We start from the raw sequence: 25561 nt of genomic DNA, 5'->3' as shown, positions 1-25561 counted from the left end.
TGGGTAGTCAATATTGAAGTGTCATATCACTACGTTACTGTATGGGGAGCCTTTTCATACATAGTGAACTCTTTAGCAAATATGTGGCCTTCATGGCACAATTCATTCAAAAGCAAGGACAGAACAGTGATCAGCCAAAGTTGTCATGCAATAAACAAAGGTGAAAGCCCTTATTTTTATAGCACAAAAATAGCACCTCAAAGTGATTTCTAAAATATAACAAGATGGAAACATTACAAATGCTCTAAAGTCTAAGGACTAAGCCAGAACCGAACCAGGACTAAACCAGGACTAAAGTGACTAAAAGTTAAGACCAAAATGAATAAAACTATATAACTGATCTAAATCAAGTCTTAAGGACTGAACAAGGACTAAGCCAGAACTGAACCAGGACTAAACCAAGACTAAAGTGGCTTAGAGTGATGACCAAAACAAATAAAATTGTACAAATACTTCAAGCCACTATTTAATCAGGTCAAAACCAGGTCAAACCTGGACTAAAGTGACCCTAAGTGATGCTTAAAATAATAAAACACAAATACCCCAAAATACCCCAAAGCAGGACCAGACCAAAACTAAACTACTAAACTAGGACTAAACAAAGTCTATGCCAGGACAAAATCAAAACTAAACTGGGACAAAGCAAGGACTAAGCAAAGACTAAGGACTAAGCCAGGATTAAGCCAAGACTAAGACAAGGCTAAACCAGGACTAAGCCAGAAGTAAGCCAGGACTAAGGCAAGACTAACTCAGGACCCAGCCAGGACCAAGCCAGGACCAAGTCAAGACTAAGCCAGGACTAAAATGATAAAAGGCTTACCACTATCACAACAATTATCATTTGTGATACAGTAGTTTGTGAGTCTGGAAGTCAAGGACTTTACACACTTGCACATTGAGATTTTGTTTTTCCTTTTACAACAGGATTTGGGCAGCAGCGATCTGCGAAAAGATGTCTACATTGTTGTTCACATCATCAGAATAGGTAAGTGTCAAAAAGTTATTATTTTGTTTCTCAAACTTTACTTGTTATTCTTCAAACTAATGCTGTTTTCTATGTTGTTTTGTGTGCTTGTTTCTAGGGAGAATGGGAGCAGGAGAAAAGAAGAATGTTTGCAGTGTACAGTACAGGCGTCCTTTCGGTTGTGCTGTTGTAAGCATTGCTGATCTGCTCACAGCTGACTCGAAAGACGACCATCTGCTCAAGGTTTATGCGTAAGTCTGAATGAGCTCCTTCACGTAAGCATTCATTGAAAAGGTTCCGAGCTATGTCTACAGACTGCCCAGAATCATGTATTAAATTGAATGACAGAAATACACAAAAAAAAATCCATCTTTGCTAGTATCTAGTACCTAGTATCTTTGCTGTTTCTAGTACTGAACTTTTCTAGACTGAGATGTCTGATGCTTTTCCTGGGATCTGCTGTAGCCACTCCTCCAGTTTGGAGGTCACTACCCCGAGTGCTCCGATCACCACGGGCACCACTGATGCCTTCACCTTCCAGGCCTTCTCCAGCTCTTCTTTGAGCCCCTGGTATTTCTCTAGTTTCTCATGTTCCTTTTTCCTGATGTTTCCATCACTTGGTACTGTGATGTCCACCACAGGGGCTTTGCTCTGTTGTTTATCCACCACCACAATGTCTGGTTGGTTCGCCATCACCATTCTGTCAGTCTGTAACTGGAAGGCCCACAGGATCTTTGCTCGATCATTCTCCACTACCTTTGGAGGTGTTTCCCACCTTGACCTCGGGGTTTCCAGTCTGTACTCTGCACAGATGTTTTTGTACACTATGCACTTGGTGCCATTGAGCGTATATATGCTTTCCCTGTCAGCATCTTACACCCTGCAGTTAAGTGCTGGATTGTCTCAGGGGCCTCTTTGCACAACCTACACCTTGGGCCTCTATCGCTCTAGTGCTCAAGGCCTGCTCCTGTGCAGCCAGGATCAGTGCCTCTGTGCTGCCCTTCAGTCCAGCTTTCTCACGCCATTGGTAGGATTTCTTGATATCAGCCACTTCAGTTATGTTCCTGTGTTACATCCCAACCAGGGGCTTATCCTCCTATGATGGTTCCCCCAGCACCTCTTCCTCTGCGCTCCACTGTCTGAGACATTGACTGAGCAAGTCATCTGTTGGGGCCTTGTCCTTGATGTATTTATCTCACATTCACTCGTCCTCGTCCTCTTTCCTTACGACTCTCGTACGGTGTCACGGTGCTGGATTTGGGATGGATATTTGGTCTGTATCTCCTCCTTTGGCCAGCTTATGATTCCTGCTGGGCATACTGGCAGGGCATAGTTGTTTATTGCCCCGGTCTTTTTCTTGCCATTGAGCTGAGTCCTTAGGACTTGTTTTACTCGCCTGAAGTATTTGGCTGTGGCTGCTTTCCTTGTTTCCTCTTTTGAATTACCAAGGTACTTGTAACTGTCCTCAATGTCTGCTATTGTCCCTTCTGGGTGTGAGACCCCTGTTGCGCAGACTACCTTCCCTCTCGTTGTCACCATCCGGCTACACTTCTCAAGCCCGAATGACATTCTAATGTCTGTGCTGTAGATCCTGGTTGTGTGGATCACTGAGTCGATGCTCATTCTTAGCGTACAGCTTGATGTCATCCATGTAGAGGAGGTGACTGATGGTGGCCCTATTCCTGAGTCAGTATCCATAGTCAGTGTTGTTGATGATTTGGCTGAGAGGGTTCAGACCTATGCAGAACCCTCAGACCCTTCTGGATTCCATCAGAAAGTAGGAGAGACTGGTTGGTCAGGCAACCATTTTGTAGCATATAGCCTCTGTTCCAGCCCTATGTTTCAGTCCACAGTCATTCACACACTGCAATGCCCCAAGGCCCAGACAAACTACTGCTGACACAGTGGAGTGACCTAAATTACAGCTGGATCAGAGCGCCCAATGCCCTTTGTCCTAAAGAAACTAACTCCACTTCCTCTCAAATAGCCAGCTCACCGGAGACCAATTAGACAGATTAGCATTCAAGTTCAGATCTGGAGGTGTGCTAAGAAATCGGATGTAGACAAAATGGAGAGGTGTACACAATACACAATACAATAAGAAGCTTGTTTGTTTATTGGCACAGGTACAACGTTTTCCTAACACATGTAGCTCACTGCAGCAGAGGTAATAAAGCATGAGCAAATATGTAATAACAATTAGGGATGCAAGACTAATCACAATCAAATTGAAATTGCAAATACAGAGGCTGCCAATACCATAATTTAATAATTTTCTCCACCGACAAGAAAATATCCTGCCTGTGCGTAAAAGCTAGCCCATGTGCTGAAATCTGGTTCTTGTATTAATTTGTTAGATTACATTGCTTTCTTTTTGTCAGTTCCTCTAGACATGTTTTAACTATGAACAGAATTTTATTATTATTATTATTATTATTATTAACAAAAAACAAAGCAAGTTTATTTGTGTAGTGCAGTTTGTACACAAATTAATTAAAAGTGCTTTACAGAATAAGAAATTCACAATACAAACAAAAGAAAACTTAAAATATCATCAGAAAATTAATATTAAAAGAAAATAGTGTGAAATAAAAACCTTTCTGACATATGCACAGCTAAACAGAACTGTTTTGAACCTGGAATTAAATATTGTCAAAGTAGAGGCCCGTCTCACATCTTCAGGAAGACTGTCCCAGGTTTTTGGTCTCTAAGGTCCTCAGAGTGCGATATGGTTCATTCCTTGAGCCACAGGAAGCCAGTGCAGAGACCTGAGCACTAGCTTCCTGCTTATGTGCTCGTACTTATGTGCTTTTTTGCTTATACTTCCTGGTTCTAATCAGGACCCGAGCGGCAGCGTTCTGTATGTACTGCAGCTGTCTTAATGCTCGTTTAACATTAAATCTAAATTCTATATGATGAATCTATCTATCTAAATATGTCTAAAATAAATCAAAATTCTGATTGCAGTCCCAACGTTTGTAAGAAAAATCACAATTTGATATTTTCCCAATAGTAGTTCAGCCCCCATAACAGTACATTTACAGGTGTATACTGAAAACAAGGCACATAAAACACATAGATAGAACCTTTGATAATTATGTAAACTATAAAGTAAAAGATACACAAAATATATTGAGGGTGTTCCATACATTGGGAGAACTATATCTATTACCAGTTGTAAAATGCCTCATGACTTTTGTAAAGGTTTTCCTAGTATGTTATAGCTAACTCTTTTTTATTTGTGTTTAATAAAACATAAATAAATAAATAAATAAATCATACTGCAGGGAATCAGTATTGATTTAGATTAAGTGTGGGATAATGTATTCAGGATTAAGTAGAAAATCTATAATATCGACTCATTTCTGTTTCTCTCTGTTTATTTTGATTCAGGTGCAACACAGAGAGTGAGTGGTATCAGATCCACGAGAACATCATTAAAAAAGCCAATTCCAGATACAACCTGTCAGGATCCAACACTGGTGAGTATCGAATTGTTAAACACATAATTACTACAAATGTCTATCAGATGATTTTCTTTTAGAATTTTTTTTTTTTTTTTTTTTTTTTTATTTATTTATCTTTATTTATACATGGAGATCCCAGAGAGAGCACTCAGACTCTCCTATTCATGTGTGCCTTGTTCAAATACAGAAAACTATAAACAAAAAAACAAACAAAACAAATTGGTACATAAGTCCATTTGAAACATGGAAACAAGTTTGATTGGCCATATGTTCTTGTGTCTGAATACCTTCCATAACATTTTACTTGGTGTATTTTATAATAGGCTGAGTAAAATTTGCGACTAGGTGGTAGTATATTTATAGTATTATGAACTTTGTTTTGAAAATATGCACAATTTTTGGTTATTTGTAATCTTAAAAACTATATCAAAGTACTGCAAATGTTTCTGGTACTTAAACCTCAACTAATACATTGAAACATATGTTTTAGCACATTCCTGATTGATTGACAACATGTCCTCCTTTTCTAATATCACTCACACTTATTACTTATTATTACTACTACATTAGCATAGTGTTATACCCTTGTTGTTTATGTGAGAGCTAGAGCTAGATTGCCTTCAAAGAAACCATGAGATGCCAGAAGTCTGAAGGAGCTGTTAAAGGCATTCAGATGACTTAAAATAGCAGCCTTCATTCACACCAAACAGAACAGCATCAGTGGTTACCCGTAGCAACAGGTTGGAGTAGAGTTAGAACATTTAGTGCTTCATACGTCAAAGAAGTACTATGATAAATGAGGACATGTTTTCGAGATTTAGAAATCAGTTTTATGGCTTGTGTTTGAATTTTATTGAAGTTAGTGAGGTCAGGAAAGATGTCTGGCATACATAAATAAGTAAAAATGAAAATAATTATGCTTAATCAGTACACAAATGACAGCCCATAAGTAGGCAGCTGGTTTACAGGTTGAATACTTGAACGAAAAAGCAGAAAAGAAAACAGATGAGTGAATGGAGCAAAGGCTAAACTTATAAATAAATACAAACCAGGGTCATTTTGAAAGACTTATTTTCAAATTTGTTGCAACAAGTTCACCATAAAAAAACAAAAAAACAAAAAAACAAGGTTTGAATGACAAAAAATGTTTTGGCTCTTTTAAAAAGTTTGAGACTTTTTTAATTGAATTTTTAATTATGAAAATTTTAATTAAATGTACAATGACAAGATTAAGTGCAATCAAATCAAAATTGCAGTTAGAATGGTAGCAATTAGCAAATCGTAAAGATCGCAATTATTTAACTCCTTTGCAAGCAACAACATATCCTGTCTTATTTGTCATATAGATCTTTACAAACATGTTCTGAAATGCATTTGATTCTTGTATTAATTTACCAGTTAATATTTCAGTGTTCTTGCAAATCTAATTGTAATCGCAATGTTGGATACTGTGCCAAACTCATTCAGCCCTAAAATGTATATTATGTATTTATGTTTTCAAGAGATCCCTATTGTAGACCTAAAAGAAACTACACACTGTTATGGTCCATGGAAGTTCGCAGCTCTGTCAATGACCACTTTCCCGTTTCCTGTATCTCATTTAATGAGATATTTAATTAATTCAATATTAAACAAATTGGCCCTTGCAAAATAAATCCATGTAAATGAGTGTAGTTCTAGTGTTAGCTGGAGGTGCAGCAGTTTATCACTAACACTTAAATGTGAGTTATTGAACAGCTGTGGACTGAAGACATCGATCTCAAACAGCACTTGATTCACTCTGCTGCTCTCTCTCGCTCTCTCTCTCTCTTTTTCTAACCCTTTCTCTATCCCTCTTTCTCTCTTCATCTCTCTCTCTTTCTCTCTGTCTCTCTGTCAGAGCATTATAAAATGGCAGTGGCTTTTTGTCACATTAATAATTCAGCTTACATTTCCACCATTTAACACTTGATATTGATCTTACTAAAGAGAATTCAAGGGTGTGTTTATGATTTTGAACCATGAGTGAAGAACATGTTCCAGAACTGATGGCCCACTCTCACTATGATATTTAACCAGGGCAGAGAAACAACGATCTGGCATAGTCACATGTTGTCTACATATGTGGAGGTGTAGAATGAATAGACCAGACATCAACAGCTCCAAAAACTAATGTGGGTCTTTTTATTTCCCGACTGTCCCCACCAGGAGAACAGCATGAATTTTGGTTTGATTTGGCTTTCTCAAAAATATTTTCAAAGTCAATGAACAAATGTCAGGAATCTAAGTATTCAACTTATTTCACGATTCACGGTCTTTTCCAGTTTCTTTGTAATTATCAAAAGTTCCTCTTTCAAAAATAAAATAATAATAACAAAAGATGAAAGACAAAGGACTAAAGAGAACAGTAGTGGGCCTATCCTATATTATTATATATATATTACAAAACAGAAAATAAACACTACTTAGTTTACATTCACATTGCAGAAGTACAATAAAAATGAAATTACATTGTTTAACAGTGAACTTCAACCTACTTCAAAATGGTGGACAGACTTGGTTCTACAAATTAAATGAACATTAATCTTAAGATATGACGCTCGTTACAGCATGGTTTATCAATATCAAAGATTATTAGTGTTTGCAGGAGAGTTAACTTTGTATAGATATTAAGGACTGAACAAAACTGTTAAACCATGCAATGATCTGAACTTCAAACTTGTAAAATTGCAATTTAGAAAGTGTACTCTCTAGTTTGAAACATGAAGCATGACCTTTACGAATCCCCTTCTACTCCACATTTAACTAACTTCAAAAACTTTTATACACATTCCCCTCCTTACTAAAGGTGTAAAATGGCATTTTTTTGGGCATTTTTCCCTGGAGATGGAGATCCTGTAGGTCTAGCCGTTTAGTGGATTAATCAGTTGATGCTGTCTTGGGTGACCAAATTATGCATTAGTTAATTATAGGCCTGTCATAATAATTACTATATCGACTTATGTGAACATTTTTCTGTTCTATGATGAGATTTGAACTGTAGAAGGTCGAATTATGAACTTCTATGACTCAGTTTAGATCCAAGCTAACTACTTAAGTGTTGCATTGTGTTATTGATTTACTGTAGTTCATGTTTTTAACAATATTGCACATTTAGAATAGTTTTTGGGGATATTTTTATTAGTGTTGGTTTCAATACTATCGTTTATCACCTATATTTACTTCAGCAATATATCACACTTCAAAATGTCAATTAAAAGTTTGGTTTAGTTTAGTTTAGTCTTTACTTGAAGGAGCAATGTACAGAGAGATTAAGCTCATAAAAACAGATGTTCCGCACCAAATTATGGCAATAAATCTAGTCTCCATCTGCAGTCCCTGATTTACAGAAATAAATTGTACAATGCAATTACAATCAGTCAACAATAAGAAGGATTCATACTGTCCTCTCTCTGGCCCAAACATACTCATACATTATCACAATAACAATACAACCACACACCTTAAGAAAGCATTCGGTATTTACCAAGTCATGGGACCATTTCTATTGGACAATAGCAAAAAGGAAAACTTAGAGTGAGTTAGCTGAAGATTTGGTATTTTTTATATTTATATGTAAAAAGGCAGATTACATTCACAATTCACAAGTTTATTACACTATTTTGGGATCTACATTGCCTGGCCAAAAAAAAGTCACCACAAAAAAAAACACTTTAGCTTTGATTACAGCATGCATTCGCTGTGGCATTGTTTCCATACCATCTGCAAAGTCACAAGATTTATTTCCATCCAGTGTTGCATACATTTTTCACCAAGATCTTGCATTGATGATGGTCGAGTCTGACCGCTGCACAAAGCCTTCTCCAGCACATCCCAAAGATTCTCAATGGGGTCTGGACTCTGTGGTAGACGATCCATGTGTGAAAATGATGTCTCATGCTCCCTGAACCACTCTTTCACAATTTGAGCCCGATGATTGTCATCTTGGAATATGCCCGTGCCATCAGGGAAGAAAAAATCCATTGATGGAATAACCTGGTCATTCAGTATATTTAGGTGTCAGCTGACCTCATTCTTTGAGCACAGACTGAACCTAGACCTGACCAACTGGAGAAGGTTAAATCCAGTTGGCGACTATTTTTGGCCAGGCAGTGTATGTTGTAATGTTGTTGACTCATCGCAAACATACCTGGGGTTGTGTTTTATTTCATTCACACATGTTCAACACACAAATCTGGCATATTTAGGCTGAGTTCTTCTCTCAGAGAGAAAACACTGCATTTTGTGATAACATGTTTTAATACAGTAAGTGCACCACTGTGTTTTTAAACTCCATACACTTTCACTAGAATCATTTGGATAATTTCAACACTAGAATTGCCAATCTCTATTGAACTAAAGCTAAGAGGTGGCTGTTAACTTGAAAACTACTGCTTCATGATGTCACAATGTGAAACAGAGCATTTTGAGCTTTGGTGATGTAGACTAATAATAAAGGATTACTCAGACATGAGTGAATGAAACAAAATGGAAGGTACCAACATTATAACGTGGCTAAAATTTCAACAAAAGTCAATTTTGCACAATATAGGACCTTTAATCTGTCTATATAAATAAATACATTGTGTCCTAGTAGGTTTTTATTTCTCAAAAATCTAGAGCTAGATAATGCCATGCTGTGGAACATGAGTGGCCAAAGCAATAATATCCAGTGAGAAGTTACATGAACAGTTACGTAGTGCACCTTTGAAAATCAGACACTCTTTAGGACAACACTAGTTTTTCTGCCTCTCCAAACTTATCCAAACATGAGCGAGTATTTCATCCGCAGGTCGGTGTCCCCTCTCAAGTTCATCCTCATTAAACGTCTACACAGAAGTTATGGACCACCGTGTGTAATTAAAGTCATGCTATTTATTACAGAGCATGTCTGGAGGGTAATTAAAACAAAGTAGCAGTGTGCAGTGGAGCTAAGTTATGTGTTGTTGTATACATGTTTATCTATGGGCTTTGCGGCCTGTATAAGTGTGTGTGTGTTGGTGGATTGGTGGAAGGGCTGGGGGGTGGGGGAGATTAGCTTCTCTGTATGCTACGCTTTCAGTGCAGACTCTGCCCTGTGCCAGGAGTCTCCTATTAGCAGCCAATTAGCAATGAGGAGATGAATGCGCTACAGCTTTTAAGATACAAAGAGTACTGAACAGTGTGGCTAATACTGAGACAAAGAAGTAGTCTGTGTGATTGGTCATTATGTACAAACGTAATCTAATTAAATATGACGCTTTCCATGGGTACTGAAGTACAGAAATATTCCAAATTATTAGGATTCAGTTGAGCTTTATAAATTAAGAGGGTAAAACTATATTCAAATACGAGTACCGATACAAACTATATTCAAATACGAGTACCGTTATTTCAAAATATTACTAAAGTATAAAGTAGCTCACTTGCTAGAAAATGCATCTGATAGAGTGTAACTTTATGTTGCGGTATAACATTTGATCAATTCTCCCACTGTGTGTAAATCTATAAGTGCCAAAAGCTTGTTTCTCGCACCACTCCTTCCAGTTCTGAGACAGTAAAGGAAGCCAGCTATTACTAACTATTACTACTGCATACTTTTGCATATTAAACTCATGTTTGCAGTAATGCGTTTTTACATCTCCACGGAAACAAGCAAGTTACATAAATTTTCTTGTTATTATGGATTGCACGTTTTTGTTTCTGCCTTCCTAAGTCAGCCACTTTCCATCACTGATATTTTTCACCTGTCTAATTGAGAATACATTACTAAAGGTTGCAGAGTTGATGCAAACACCTGTTGTTTGTTTTAGTCATGTCTCATCACTATGTTTTGCTGTAGGTTCATGTAGGTCCCGCCTCCCACCTCCATGTGAGCGTAGGCAACCTCAGTAAACCGTGTTCACTGTGCCGTTTTGTTGTTGAGTTTTTGTTTTGCTCTTGGAGGGTAGTGAAGAGGCAGCTGGGTGGGCTGGGGCACTGAAGGTCCACTCTTGTTTTTGTCGGTGTTAGCTTAGTACTGGGTTGAATAGTAATGAAGCCATATTCTACAATTGTGGCTCTGCAGTAGCATTTACAATCATGTGTTTTTGTATAATTATATGGAAATTGGTGAACAATAGATAACAGATAGCTCGACTCGACAAAACCATGTAATTTAAGCTGTATTTTAGCTGTATTTTATAATAATTGTCACATTATGGTAAGATTTCAAAGTTAACATAATACAAATGATGAGTGGTGGAACGTAACAAATTAAAAGTAGAAAAGTACTGTATTTAAATACAAACTTGATGTAACTGTACTTGAGTTTGATACGTTTTACTTTTACTTCACTACATTTGTGAGCAGGTATCTGTACTTTCTAGTCCACTACATTTTTGAACAAGACTACAAAATCTAAGTATTTTTATGATTGTTTCAGCCCTAATGAAAAGGCTGAGGGTTTGTTTTTTACTCGTTCATAGTTTGAGCAAATAAAAATAGATAAAGCAACAGATAAAAGCAACTAGGAAAAAATGTCAGCACGAATCAATATCAAAATCACTACTTTTGAAGCTTTATTAGATTTCAAAATCTGCGTGAAATACTTTGACTTTGTACTCTTTAAGTACATTTTTAAACTGGTACTTTTATACATTTACTTAAGTAGATATTTTCATGTGATACTTTTACTTGAGTATTTTCTTTGCTCCAGTGTCTGTACTTTTATCTAAGTAACAATATTGAGTACTTCTTCCACCACTGCTAAGGACTGCTTGCCTTATTTGTTATTTGGTACAACTAACAGTGTAATAATGGTATAGGCGTGGACTAGATTGGTCGATATACTGGGCTGATATTTGCTGTTTTTAGCGTACCAGCTATTGGCCTTAAATCTCCAACATAGGATGATATTTTATTCGATCAACCAGCTCCATAAAGGATCCACATAAAGCCTTATTTGAGCACTTTACTACAAACAGGACACTGCACAAAATGTGACTACGCTGTGGTTGTGGATGAGTTTGTACTGAATTCAAGTTATATAATTTCAAAATATCAGCAGAATTTATTGGCCATCGGTTTCTCTGTATTCTAAATGATCATATTGGCATCAGTCTTGAAAAAATCCATATCGGTCGATCTCTAGTGTGGACATATCTGTTATTCTGTGTAATATGATTATAACATTCACCCAGTATGAAGACTTTAAATTACAAACCTGTGTGGCTGGATAACTTTGAGTATTTGAAGGATTGTTGTAGTGCCTTTATCTAGAATGAAAAATATAATTATGAGGTTCATCGCTTCCATTAGATACCATTTATTTTAAGCAAAAACTGTGGTCCTAATCAATAATTTGTGGTGACACTGCCTTTAACTTTATTTTTGCTTCCTTTGGTACCACACGTGTTACATATTTAACGATACCCTCCTCTACAATCCTGAAAACCAGTTTTCTTAGTATTGAAATGGAAAAATTCACAACCATAAACTGTCCAAAAGAGCTGATATTTCGTAGATGCTCTGACAGTTGTCTCTAGCTGTCAGTATTTGGCATGTATTAAATTCTTACTCAATCCCTCCCGCACATCACTGTTGAGTTTTTCTGCTACAGTTTGGAAGGGAAAAATGGTATTTCGGTGTTTAATAGACTATTATTCAGTTTTCTAAGGCATAATTTGTGTCATCAATTTACCAAGTGGGTATAATGTTTTACCTCACGCTTTAAAATACTGCTTTATGTCCTATTTGGGGAAGATCTCTAGGCCTGTCATGATAACACATTTTGAAGCAATATATAGAGAGATGCATAATGATAAACGATAATATTGATATGTTGTTTTTTACCACTGATACAACTTTTTAAATGGACAGTATCATTAAAAGGCCTGAGCTGCAACAAATAAATAGCAGAATGAACTCATAATTAGCCACAAAAATCACTTATTCTACAGCTCAGATTTTATTGTATTACAACAAAAATAACAAAACTCTCCCCATTATAGCAAAAAATGTACATGTGATAAATATTTAAGCTAAGATTTTTACAAACCAGCCACGTCCTTGTGTCGATCTTAATAGAGTGCCATAGTTTTGCCTTCATCAGTGCATCAGCTTCAATGATAATCACTTTCATTGCCTTGTTACCATGCTGTTTGTGTAGCTGCCAGTCCCCACCACAAGCCCAGACAGACATGCGCACATGAAGGAGGAGCAGTTTTAAATATCAGTATGGGAATTCATTTATTTGGAGTGACATCTGGAGCCTTGGCCTAGTGATATTGATTGGGACCAGCAGCTTTCACATAGGATTTTCTCTTAATAAAGTGGATTTGTGTATACGGCTTAGGTTCTGATTTTTACTTATAAATGAACCTAGCTAGCAGATTGATCTACAGTGTGTTTGTTCAGTCCTGTGTGTGGTTTAGATTTGTTTAAGTTTTGATAGACCTGCTTTAGTCTTATCATTGTACATATTTTGTTTATGGGTTGTGTTTATTTTATTATGGGATATGTTCATTTTGAGTTTTTTAGCGCTTCTTGTTCTACTAAAATAACAACTTTTCCATTAGTAACTGCTACTATTACTACTATTAATTGTAGTACTACAACAACAACTACTACTACTACTGCCGCTACTGCTGCTGCTGCTGCTGCTACTACTACTACTACTATTACTACTATTTCTACTACTGCCAGTAGCACTTCTATGTCTTGTACTGCTACTTCTTTTACTGCTACTATTGCTATTCCTCTTATCACATTAAATGTATTCCAAAAGCACACACAAGAAAGTAACTAGGTACAGTCCGGCCTTGATATACGCTGTACATATAAGTATTCAGATAATGCTACACTTGTTTATTGTTTCTATATTAAATTGTGTACTTTTCTGCAGGTCTGGCAGTGGCTCTGCAGTTACTCCATGGCGACATAGAGCAACTGAGACGTGAATACATGGTGCTATTTACCCGCGGAGTGTCCATCACAAGGAAACTGGGCTTCTCTGATGTGATCATGCCGGGTAAGATACGCATTATACGGCAAGATCTACAAAAGCAATGTAATCTGTTACAATGGACTTTTCCACCACTCCCTCGTCTCCATTGCTTCACCTAAAATTGTCCACAGTATGGCATTAAACCTAATAATTTCAGTTTAGAACAGGATTATGGTGATGCTACCGGGCCAATTTAGAAGTCAGATCTGAGAGGCGAGCCTGAAAGAAAAAAAGGGATTGTGCAATTTTAAGAGCTACTGTTTATATAAGGGCTTAACATTTTGGTAAAAGGACCCAGAGTAAGTAGTAAGTATCTAGCCTACTTTATTTATTTCTTCCTAAATTCATACATATTCATTCAAGGCTTTTATAATGTAAAGAAGTTAATCAATGTTTCTTTTTTTTTTCTTCTTCTTCTTTTTTTTTTTTATTGGCAGGGGTCAATATGGGTCAAGATCTAAAAGTGTCTTTTTAAGATGTTTTATTAATTTAATTTAGCATCCTACAATGGTAATAGATAATATTGAAGTAGGAAAGATCATAGTTAACAGTAATCCCTTGGTTACCTTATTATTCTTGATGAATTTCACATTTATTTGCTGTATTAATTGTGTAGATCTATTGCATGTATTGTACAGTATAACTTATTGTCCTATATTGCCTTTATGGGACAATAATGTCAAGGTCCCAATCTTTTCTCTTAATTAATTAAGTAAATTTACAGATGCGTCATAAAAACACCTTAATATTGAGCGAACATCTTTGACCTACATTTGGAAAAAAAAAAAAAAAAAAAAAAGACTTTTCATTTCAATTGGGCTTTGCATTCTTCAGACATTTTCCTAGCTAAATGAGAGAGCCCCCTTAGGGCTTGATCTTGTTGCTATGGTGACTAATACACTATCATTTGAATGTGAAATGTTGCAGACAGCTTGACTATACTTTCGTCTGCTTGTATTTACATATATACTAAATTGGTGGTGGGTGTAAAATGCAGGTTAAATAAGCCACCTATCCCTTTTGGTTCATTTCTGTATTCTCTGTGTCAGGAGATAGACAGAACAGGAGCAGTTCTTGTTTGGGTCTGTGAGGTTTTCTGTGTGGTTAGGCAGATAAAGAGGAAACAGTGACTCTAGCTCCCCCCAGCTACTAACTGAGACAGATTTATGTCCAGTATCTCAGGTCTTTGTCTGTGTCTACCCATAAAAGCCTCTCGCCCAGCCTGTCTGTGGAGCTTTGCCCCTGGGCTAAACATCTCAGCTCTCTTGTTTTTTACACTATTTTCCCCCCCATTTTCTCAGGATTTGCACCATGATGAGCGGATTTCCTGCTGCATGCTTTCTCTATTCTTTTTTAACAGATTTTAGCTGCTGTATTAGATTTTGTTCACAACATGTTTAATACATTTTAATAGTAATGAGGGCAAGGGTATAATTTAACAACGTAAAACTAAAAGAAACCAAACAATCCAGAAGGAAAGTTGAACACACATATTTCCTGTTCATGCCTGTATTTTTGTTTCAGTGCAAAAGGTTGCATCTAAGTATATAACTCTATGGGAGATCCACTGTTTGTGAAAGAAACAAACAAACAGGTAGTTTTCACACGTTAGTGCACTCTGTGGACTGGCCCCAGTGTGCACTAGATTTAGTTCTGTTTACTTTTCTTTTGGGTTGATCTTGTTCACATACACCACGCATTATTCACCCCAAACACTGCATTATGAGCCACGCGAGAGTCCATCAACTGATAGTCAAACTTATTTCCATGACAACATGCTTGAAGCGGATAGAGGGTGAAAACAACCTTAAATTGACTCAAGTTGAAATGTATCATTTTTTTGTTCAGGATTGTGCCCACCAATTTGGACACAAATTAAAACAGATCAAAATATCTGCATATTGACAGTTATCATAGAGTGATCATAGCGTGATGATCTGCACTGCCCACTTTTAAACTATGTTCAGTATAAAGTGTTCTGATATTACAAGAACCTAAACTATTCTCATTTCCTTTTGTACAAAATTAAGGTATAGATTCCCATTGTTGTTTTTCTCTCCAAATTATAACATAACATCATACACCATTCACATACATTATACAAAAACTAAATGCATATATTACATTTGAGATTGAAACATTTTTGCTTCCATTATATTTAAGACTAGAAATTATGCTTGTGTTTATATTTCATCATGAATCGTGCACCATCCTGCAATTATCTACATCACTTTAAATGCATAAAAGGGGCTTACATTGTTTCTCTCTATGCTAATTCTTAACCAGACTAAGAATTTACTGCTTTTTTATTTAATTGTTGTGTTTTCTTTCTTTCCTCTCATTGCAGCACCAGCTACTCTACCCCCACTTTCTTTATTTCCTATTCTACATTACACACCCTTCTTCACAATCTGTGCACAACAATATGGCTTACGTCTAAACCTTTTGTTGTACAGTAACAACATAATACAAAGCCTGCGTTTCCATGGACACACATTTGAAAAGGGGAAAATCAATGCTGACCCTAAAGATACAGAGATATGATGGGCCAGAAATGTGCTCACCAGGGTAGTATGGAAAAGAACCTATTTTACAACTGTGTCTGACCACAACTTTGTTTGCTCGGGAAACAACCCCGTCCTTGTCTTTCCCCCCGGTGCATTGCTTGTTTTCACATCCTCTTTGGGGAGAAATAAAGGTGTTGTATTTTTGTTCTATAGAAATAAATCAATTTGTTTTTGTTTGTTGGTGGAGTTTAACATAATGGTCCTAAAATAACTTTTGTTTTGCAAATAATGTTATGAACTGGTTTGAAAAATGTGAGAAGTTGTGATATTTCGATATGAACAGATAATTATTTTTAAAATAAACCTAAAACTTAAAGGGGCACTAGGAGCTGACTCTTCTGGTGGAGTATCTGCCACTTGCTTGTTTCCATTGAGATGTTATTACTTATGTTCCATTTTATAGCATTACACATGTCTATCTCCATGGAGACTGGAGCAGGTAGCGTGACAAGTCATATCTGTGGAGAGGTGACCCCACTCAAAATAGAATGCATGCTCATCAGGTATTTTTAAACAATAAAAAACATCCCTGGTGAAATAAAATCTCACTAGATTTAATACCATACTGTGGCACATTACTGGGAAAGGCAGAATCTATGCCAAAAAAGCTACACAGGTCACCTTTAATATGCATAATATGGTGTATGTAGTCCACATTGACATAAATTGACATAAGAACCATATTGTAATGTTTTGACCTGCACTTACATCTAAAGTGTTCATGCAATTACCTTGTTCATTTGTACACACATGCAGGTCCAAACCTTGACCCACACTTCACTTAATACATCCTCTGTAAATGTAAATGCGGTTCATCCCTGTCATGATAAATTACACAGCAAACTGAAGCCAAGGAAAGATCATTAATAATGCTTTCTTATCTGCGTAACATCTGCTGACCTTTTGGGTTCTTGTGGTGCAGGCGAGATGAGGAATGACCTTTACATCACTCTGGAGAGGGGTGAGTTCGAGAAAGGAGGAAAAAGTGTGGCCAGGAATGTGGAGATTACAGTGTACGCTCTAGACATCGATGGGCAGATGCTCAAGGTAAGAATATAAAGGTTTTACAAAATCAATACATGTTGTAGGGTTCGTATTCTGTCTTTATTCTGTGTTCTTTTAGACAGCAAAAAAGTGAAGTACTTGCTTTCAGAGTAGCCCCTGTTGAGGCTGCATGTTATAGTAAGGATTGGACAATATACAATAATGCATAAACAGCTACTCAATCAGTTATGCTATCTTTTGGATCATTTTATAATAGTTGCGGAAACATGACACTTCATAATTTAAAAAATGATGGTCAATGGTAAATGGTCACATTTTTATATAGCGCTTTTCCACCTTCATCACACTCAAATCACTTTACATCAAGGAACCACTAACCTTTTCACGTGCACATTAATGCACCAGTGTACACAGACACTAAGAGTGAGGTGGGTTAAGTGTCTTGCCCAAGGACACAATGGCAGCATCTGTGGGAGCTGGAATCGCACCACTAACATGTGGGTCAGTGGATCTGACAGCTCTACCAATTATGTTTATGTAGAGGTTGGGATTGAAACTGCCAACCTTCTTCAACTCCCCGGCTACTATCATTTATTCTACAACAGCCATGATAACGTATCATGCCAACTTTATACACATTTTACTGCTAATATATACCTATGTTTTCATGTATTTCTGTCTTCAGTGTATCCTAATTTACCCTTAATCCACCATACAAACTTCAATAGTCTTTTTAGATTTCCAAAAATGCTTTAGGATTCATCATAATTTGTGGTAAAATTAAGTCTTTCTTCATGCTTTATTATAGTTCATTAAGGTGCAGTAATGATAAAGTATTACCTTATTATTTGACATTGTGCAAGGGTGTGTTTCCATAAACCACACAACTGGGACCAAACCTAGACTAAACCACTAGGACTAAACCAGGACTAAACCAGGACTAAACCAGGACTAAACCAAGACTAAACCAGGACTAAACTAGGACTACGCTAGGACTAAACCAGAACTAAATCACCTCAACATCAGCACTAAACTAGGCTCAAACTAGCACCATAGCAGACAAGTGTGTAGTATTTTTCTGTGTGTGTGTCATTTATTTAAAGCAAAAACTCAAATCCACTGACCCAGATGAGGAGTGAGCACCTCCCCTGTGTATTTCTGGTGCAGCCCTGTGACAGATTCGCTCTGTGGTTTTCCTGCACTGGCTCGGCCTTGGACAGAAAATAGATTCAAATATAACCCTCGTGCCACTGCTGCTGTCCGCCACATGGCACGCTCCCTAGTAACCCATGTAAACATACAAATGAAAAACCACAACACACTTTCCTTATTGGTGCTGCTGGCTCAAGCTTGAAAAGCCCCAGCACTTTTTAATATATTCTTGTCACATTCATTCATGCAAGACACATCTCCCACCTCCTGCACTGTGGGGCCTTCATTTCCTGTTGACTTCCTGTCTTTTCAACCCCAGAATGCACCTGTTCTGTGAATGTTGGTTAATATGTTTGCCTGTTATTGATCGGTGACTTTTGCAGTATTTGATTTATTTAACTTTCTGTTGGTTAAATCAACAGTTTTGTAAAGTCTTGCGAGGCGACTGCTGTTTTTGGGCTGTACAAAAATAGATTGAATTGAAACTGAATTGAACCTGCTGAGCACGACCCAAGGGCTGATTATTAAAGCTATAATTTTTGGCCTGTAGTCGTACCAACTATGGCACAGTGTTGCATGTTTTATCAGGGCTCTGGGACTTTGGATCTACTGAAAAACTCTGTAATTTTAATTAAAACAGAAAATGTGTATATTGGCCTGGTAGGATATTCAGTGTTTCATTCAAACTGAAGACAAATAAATACATAAATAAATAAGTTTTTTATTTGAACATTAGACATTTTTTTTTCCTTTTTGCAATACAAAAGGCAAAGATTTGTGTTATATTCCAACAGAAAATGGTCACATAGCGAACAATTTTACCGTTGCTGTAAAATATGACTTTATTCACAGTGGGAGTTGTAATAAAAACTTTTACACTATAAAATACATTTCTCAAGTAGGAAATGTGATTTTGGGCTATACAAAATAAATTGAATTTAAATTGAACCTGTCGGCTGACTTGGTTTTGTGTCTCTTCTTCTCAGAGTCAGGTGGCAGCAGGCTCTGGAGAACCCGGGGCAGATGAGTACCACTCTCTGGTGCTGTACCACAACAACAGTCCGCGCTGGGCAGAGCAGATCAAACTGCCCATCCCTGTGGACATGTTCAGAGGGTCCCACGTCCGCTTCGAGTTCAGGCACTGCTCCAGTAAGTGCCAGTCAATGAGTAAGGACTATTGTTATCAAACACATCCACAGTTTACCAAGTACCGCTATACAAAATGTTTGACCTTCTGGGATCACAAGTTGTTTTTTTTAATGCTTTACATTTAATTATTCAATCTCTCCACACCTGATGGTAAACCTTTTTATAGCCACAGTTACCCTGGAGAAGATGGAAACAAGGCTGTCAATCTGTGATATTGGCCCTTCTAATCACACACCATCAATTTTCATTTACAAAAAATGTTTAGTGAAATGAGTTTAGTACTTTTGAAGTTCACACTAGGCTGAAAAATAATAGCGGAAAATGAAATAAAAGTTATACTATCCACTAATCAAATGATTCTCAAACTGTGGTATGTGTGGTACACAAGTTCCTTCAGGTGGCATGCAGATTTCTCTGCAGTTCAAATATTTCAATCAATTTTCATCCTGATTTTTGTCTTCCTTTTGATTAGTCATTGTTTAGAATTACTATAGCAGTTGTGTAGTCCTATTCTAGACCTGGTTTAGCACTTGTATAGACCTTGAATAGTCCAGTTTTAGACCTTGTTTTGTCTGGACGAGTGGCATTTTATTCCTTTTTAGATTAACACACACACACGTACAATGTTTTGGTCTTGCCATGTTGAATGAATTTGAGGCAGCATGTTCATGGTTCATTAGCAAAGTATGTACTCTGGGAAGCACACAACTATGGCAAAAACTGAAGTCAGTTTACATTTGAAAAATATCTCACAAGCTTTTTACGAGACTTAGTAAAACTTCTGACCTGCTAATGACTAAAACTCTAATTATGGACTGGATTTTGCACTCTCACCTGCGCTCCATATTTCCTGGACTTCAGGGAGCAGCCGCGAGACTGTTCTCTCATAACAAGCTGATATTATTCTGCTGTTTGCACCAGGGCCAGAGCCTGTGTGAATGTGTGCAATAGATATAGCAGCCTTATTACTGCTGGCAGTGCTGGCACCACGACCCAAGAGCTGCCTATTAAAGCTCTAATTTAGGCCTGTGGTGGCTCCAGCTATGACCACTATGCATGTTCTATTAGAGCTCTGGGACTTTGGGTCTGCTCAAATGCAATGGATAAACTCTGTGATTTCAATTAAAACAGAAAACCCATCCTTAGGAAACTTTAAATTTATTGGTTATTTAGAGGTCCAGCGTCCAAGACTGACCTCTATTGACTCATATATTTCACCATCAATCTAAAATAGTAGTGCTTTAATAGAAGTAAAGCATTTGAAATGATTACTGAAGTAAGAAAATTAATTGTAGAAAAGTATACTGAGTAACTTGATGTTGTGATTGGACAGACATGACATCAGATTTTGCACAAATTATGGTATGTCCAATGAATAATAATAATTATGTTTAAAGGTCCTATATTGCACAAAATTGATTCTTGTGCGCATTAAGTCATGTTATAATGTTGTATTCATTATTAGATTGTCTCAAAATGCTCTGTTCCACTTTGTTTTCAAGTTAACAGCTACCTTATAACTTTAGTTCAGTGAGATTAGCAATTCTAGGGCTGAAATTATCTAAATGATTGAAGGTGTATGGAGTTTAAAAACACAGTGAAGCACTTCCTGTATCAATACATGACATCACAAGGGGGAGCAGTGTTTTCTGTTTGGGCCTAAATATACAGGGTTTGTGTGTTAAACATGTGTGAATGAAACAAAGCACAACTCCAGGTATGTATTTGATGAGGAAACATTATAACACAGATAAGAAAATACCATAATATGGGCCTTTTACAAAAGACATTATCAGCATAAATATTTTGTCACTGGCGAAGAATAATTGTAGAGTGGAATGAGTACTGCTACTCGATAATGGTCAGGTTTTTTTTAAAACAGCGCTTTTATACCAGGGTATGAAGACACTGAGGGTGAGGTGGTTTAAGTGTCTTGCTCAAGGACACAATAGCATCATTAATCTATGGGAGGTAGAATTGCACCACCGACCTGTGGATCAGTGGATCAGATTACTCAGCCAATGATGTTTACTGTTGCAAGTGACAGTTACTCACCTAGGCCTGTCATGATAATTACTATATTGACTTCAGTATGTGAAAGATGAAAGACAATTTTTTGGAGTCAATATTTATCGTGATACTTTTTCTTTGCAGTAGTGGGATTTTTTTTTTAATTTTTTTTTTTTGCAACTTAAGATTTGAGCTGTAGAAGGTTGATTACATAACTTCTGTATTTTGCATTCTGCTGTCTTTAGTTATTTTATGTTTTTATATATATATGTTGTGCATTCAGAATAGTTTTTTGGCGATAATTCTGCTTTATGGTTTGATTTCAATATTACCTTTTTTCGTTTATATTTACTTCAGCAAGATATCACACTTCAAAAATGTGTTAACGTGACAGGCTTATACCCACCTCTGTATTTGAAAGCATAACCATCATCAAAAACAACAGTATATTCGCACTCTCATCCAATTTGTGCGGTTACATTTCACACCTTTTATCTCTCTCTTCACCTGAGGCTGTGGTTTTATCTAAAGTTCAGACCTACCCGAGACCAAACATCATGCAGGGTGCTGATTTCTGCTGATGTAAAAATGTATTACAAGTTCTGATACAACTTGTTGCTGTCTCCTGGGGGCTAAACAATGCACTGCTTAAATGAACACGGCTACTGCAAAGAATAGGAAATGTGCTTCGACAAGAGGGCCTCAGTCACTTCCTGCTGTGCCCACATTAGCATAACGCACAAACACTAGGGGAATCGTTTAACTGTTTTCATGATCGACTTGAAACTCACCAGCCAAATTATAGTCCTGTTAGAGGACGCATAATTGATTGTTGAGGCATGATCTTGATGTTTTTTTGTTTTTTTTTGTAGTTCTGTACACTGCTTAAGAATGCACTGATTTAAAGAGAGAACACAGTTATTTCCCCATAACATCAAAGCTTAGGGACGTTTGTGTTGTTAGTAATGCCCATCCACGTCAATTTACATAAGCCATTAATGACAGCTCTTTCATCGGTTAAGAGTTGGAGTTCAACGTTAATTAAAGGGCCCATATTAGGCGATTTTCTGATCTATATTATAATGTTGTTTGCTCATCAAAAACAGCCATGAAGTTGTGTTTTGAGTTCTTTTCTCATCCAGAAAACACTCTGTTCCACCTTTTGATGTCATATGGTAATACAGGAAGTGCACCACTGTGTTTTTAAATGCACCTTAGAATCATTTGGATAGTTTTGGCCCAGGAATTGTCAATCTCTACTGAACTCGAGGTAAAATGTAGCTGTTAACTTGGAAACTAACGCTTCATGACATCACAAGGTAGAACAAAGCATTTTAAGCTTTGGAGATGTAGACAGACTAATAATGCAGAGTTGCTCAAATGTGTGTGAATGAAACAAAATACAACTCCAGGTATGTTTCTGATATGGTAACATTATAATACGGCTAATAGCTCACAAGAGTCCATTTTGCGTAATATAGGGCTTTAATAGTTATTATAATGTTGTTGCTTATAATAATTACTGTTTTTCATTGGCTAAACACTAAACTTCAATAGAGTTTAGATTGTTGAAGTAATGCTTTGCAATAGTGGATGAAGTACTCAATTTGTTACTTAAGTAAAAGTACAGATACAGAGATACAACATTATTCAAGTAAAAGTAAAAGTATCACATGAAAAAATCAACTTAAGTAAAAGAATTTAATACCCATTTCAAAATATACTTCAAGAGTAAAAAGTAAGTACAAGTGTGTGTAAATCTAGTGATACTGATAAAAACAATTATACATATTTTGGTCAACAACTTCAATACGAATCACTTTCTTAATTTTTCTCATGAATTTTATTTGCTCAGAGCCGAAGCTTGAACTCGAAAACTTTATTCGAGATGTTACTACAAACATGGTAAAAATAACCCTTCAAATCAAATGAAAAGTACTTTTTACTTTTCAGTCCTGTACAGAAAGTAGAACATGGCTGTTATGAAGATGCAAAAATAGAATTGAGTATTTTTAGCTAAATAAAATGCATTTTAAATGTTGAAAAGTGAGTTGATTAAAAATAAATAAACAAACCCTGTGTAATCTTCCAACAAATGTATAGCTTTTCAGATGTAACCACTTTTATACCTCATTTTTGTGAAATACTTCAACCGTGATATTTTATGTCATATTCTCTTTCATTTTCATTGTTGACATTTGTATCGATTTTGTTCTATAGCACAATTTGTACTCATGTATTTTTGTATCTGACCTAACATCCCTGCCTTACTGTTTGGCAGCTAAAGACAAGGGGGAGAAGAAGCTGTTTGGATACTCCTTTGTGCCTCTGATGCAGGAGGACGGCAGGACACTTCCAGATGGCACCCATGAGCTCATTATACACAAGGTAAGAGCAGCTCCTCAGCATGAGCTCTGGCTCAAAAACACAAATCAGTTCATTCACAGGTCCTTGAACACTGGATTAGACTGTGTGCTTGTTTTTGGCCTTGATTCTTTGTGTTTATCTGTAATATTTGTTGGTGATTTGTTTACATAAAGGGCCTATATTATGCTATTTTCTGATCTATGTTTTTATGTTAAATTAAAACATAGATCTGTATAAGATTTGGAGATTTAGACTGCTTAATAATAAACGATTAATCAAATATGTGTGAATGAAAGTCACTTTATCTCCATGGAGAAAAGCATGTGATGTCACCAGGCAAATGTCACCAGCTCAGATCTGTGGAAAAGCAATCCCCCTTACAGTAAGAAGTCATGTTTTTCAAGATATGCCAGGAATTGAATAAATGAAAGAATGAAATAATATGTTCAAAGCCATAATGTGAAATTATTTAGGCAAAGTGATCTCCATGGAGATATAGGCGGACTCCAGAAAAGTTACATGATGATTTAAGACCCACAACATATAAACACTGTATTTATGATCCATTTGTTTGCTAAGATAAAAGTATGTACTAAAGTTACATTGTTTTCTGCAGTTGAGCCAAAGAAGACACCAGTTTGGAAACATTTTCAAGGGACCAGAATATGGGACCTTCTTGTTAACTAGATTAGTTAAATATTCTATATTACACAAAATTGACTCTTGTGAGTTTTTAGCCATGTTAGAATGTTGTTAGCTCATCAAAAACATAGATCATATATAAAATAGATCAGAAAATGATGTAATATGGGCCCTTTAAAAAGCCCTAATACTTGAATGATAACAGCTGTGTTGTAATGTTGAGCTTTACCTTCTAACCTGCCTGCAGTTTTACGTCACTTGTGTCTCTTTGGGATTCAGTCTGGTACAGGGCATCATTATGTGAATCATGTTCTCAATGGCACAGTGATACTGTTATTACACTGTTGTTTTTGTATGTATCTGCAAAACAACTCTCATAATGCCCACTGAGGTCATATTACCAGGTTGACTTAAAGGTCCACTTTGTAACTTTTCTGCTGCCTTATTGTCTCTGTGCAGCTGTTATTGCTTTCAGAGAGGAAACTGTAAACAAATAGGTGTGATAGTTTCAGTGTAGTTCAGTCCTCTCTAGAGATAGGTCAATAGATTTCTGGATTACTAAAATAATTGGTAGCTGCAGCCCTAACTCTAAAACTCTTGACCAGTTGAGATAATACATTTTTTCTTTTGTTTTGCCTAGAATGTTCCATAGTAAGGCATTAAACTCACCTACATTGTAATTATTAAATTTCAAATGTTTCAAAAGTGTATATTGCTCAAAGATATCTTGGAAATACCTTGGAAGTAGGGCTGTGTATAGCCTAATCGTATGCTATTTGCAGAAACAATAACTCAATGTCCACTACCTAAACCAATGCAAACCATGTTCTTTAAACCTGATGCCCTTTATTCCATTGTGTTGTTGTGTACTCGCCAAACCAACTGCATTTTTGTTGGTTCTGAGCTCGGCCTTCTGTATTCTACCACAGTCTCTGAACTATATAAAGCAAAGTTGATGTGGCACTTTTGTATTTCCACTGACGTCCATGACCACTCTTAGTCACATTTTCACACATTTTGTTTCATGGGGCACATCAAAAGCCCCACACAAATAAAAAAGCCCTGTATCCCTGTGTAAAAGCCACTGGGAGGCTTTCTTGGGTGTAATTTATAATAATTGCAGAGTACATGCACATTTTGCCTTGCTGTAGGGGGAGGCTGTGTGCAGGGCATGGAAAGTAATGCAGAGTCTATTGATGCATTTTACGGGCTGAGAGGCAGAGCAGTGACCTCAAGTGTTATTATTTATTTGTCG

At 36.7% G+C, this 25561-nt stretch overlaps 1 protein-coding gene across 4 annotated transcripts in view; it reads left to right on the top strand.

Annotated features, from left to right (window-relative positions):
• dock4b (dedicator of cytokinesis 4b) overlaps positions 1–25561 on the top strand; it is a 207949-nt gene that overhangs the window by 99259 nt on the left and 83129 nt on the right. For all 4 annotated transcript variants that reach the window (XM_055231425.1, XM_055231424.1, XM_055231423.1 and 1 more), the window contains exons 10-16: positions 925–985; positions 1083–1215; positions 4358–4446; positions 13313–13438; positions 16904–17028; positions 19125–19287; positions 23579–23685. In XM_055231425.1, coding sequence (XP_055087400.1) covers positions 925–985; positions 1083–1215; positions 4358–4446; positions 13313–13438; positions 16904–17028; positions 19125–19287; positions 23579–23685 — 804 coding nt within the window. The remainder of the gene's footprint in view (positions 1–924; positions 986–1082; positions 1216–4357; positions 4447–13312; positions 13439–16903; positions 17029–19124; positions 19288–23578; positions 23686–25561) is intronic.

Source organism: Periophthalmus magnuspinnatus, chromosome 23, assembly GCF_009829125.3.
Source record: "Periophthalmus magnuspinnatus isolate fPerMag1 chromosome 23, fPerMag1.2.pri, whole genome shotgun sequence".
NCBI classification, from domain to species: Eukaryota; Metazoa; Chordata; class Actinopteri; order Gobiiformes; family Gobiidae; genus Periophthalmus; species Periophthalmus magnuspinnatus.
This window is presented reverse-complemented; position numbering and strand designations above follow the sequence as displayed.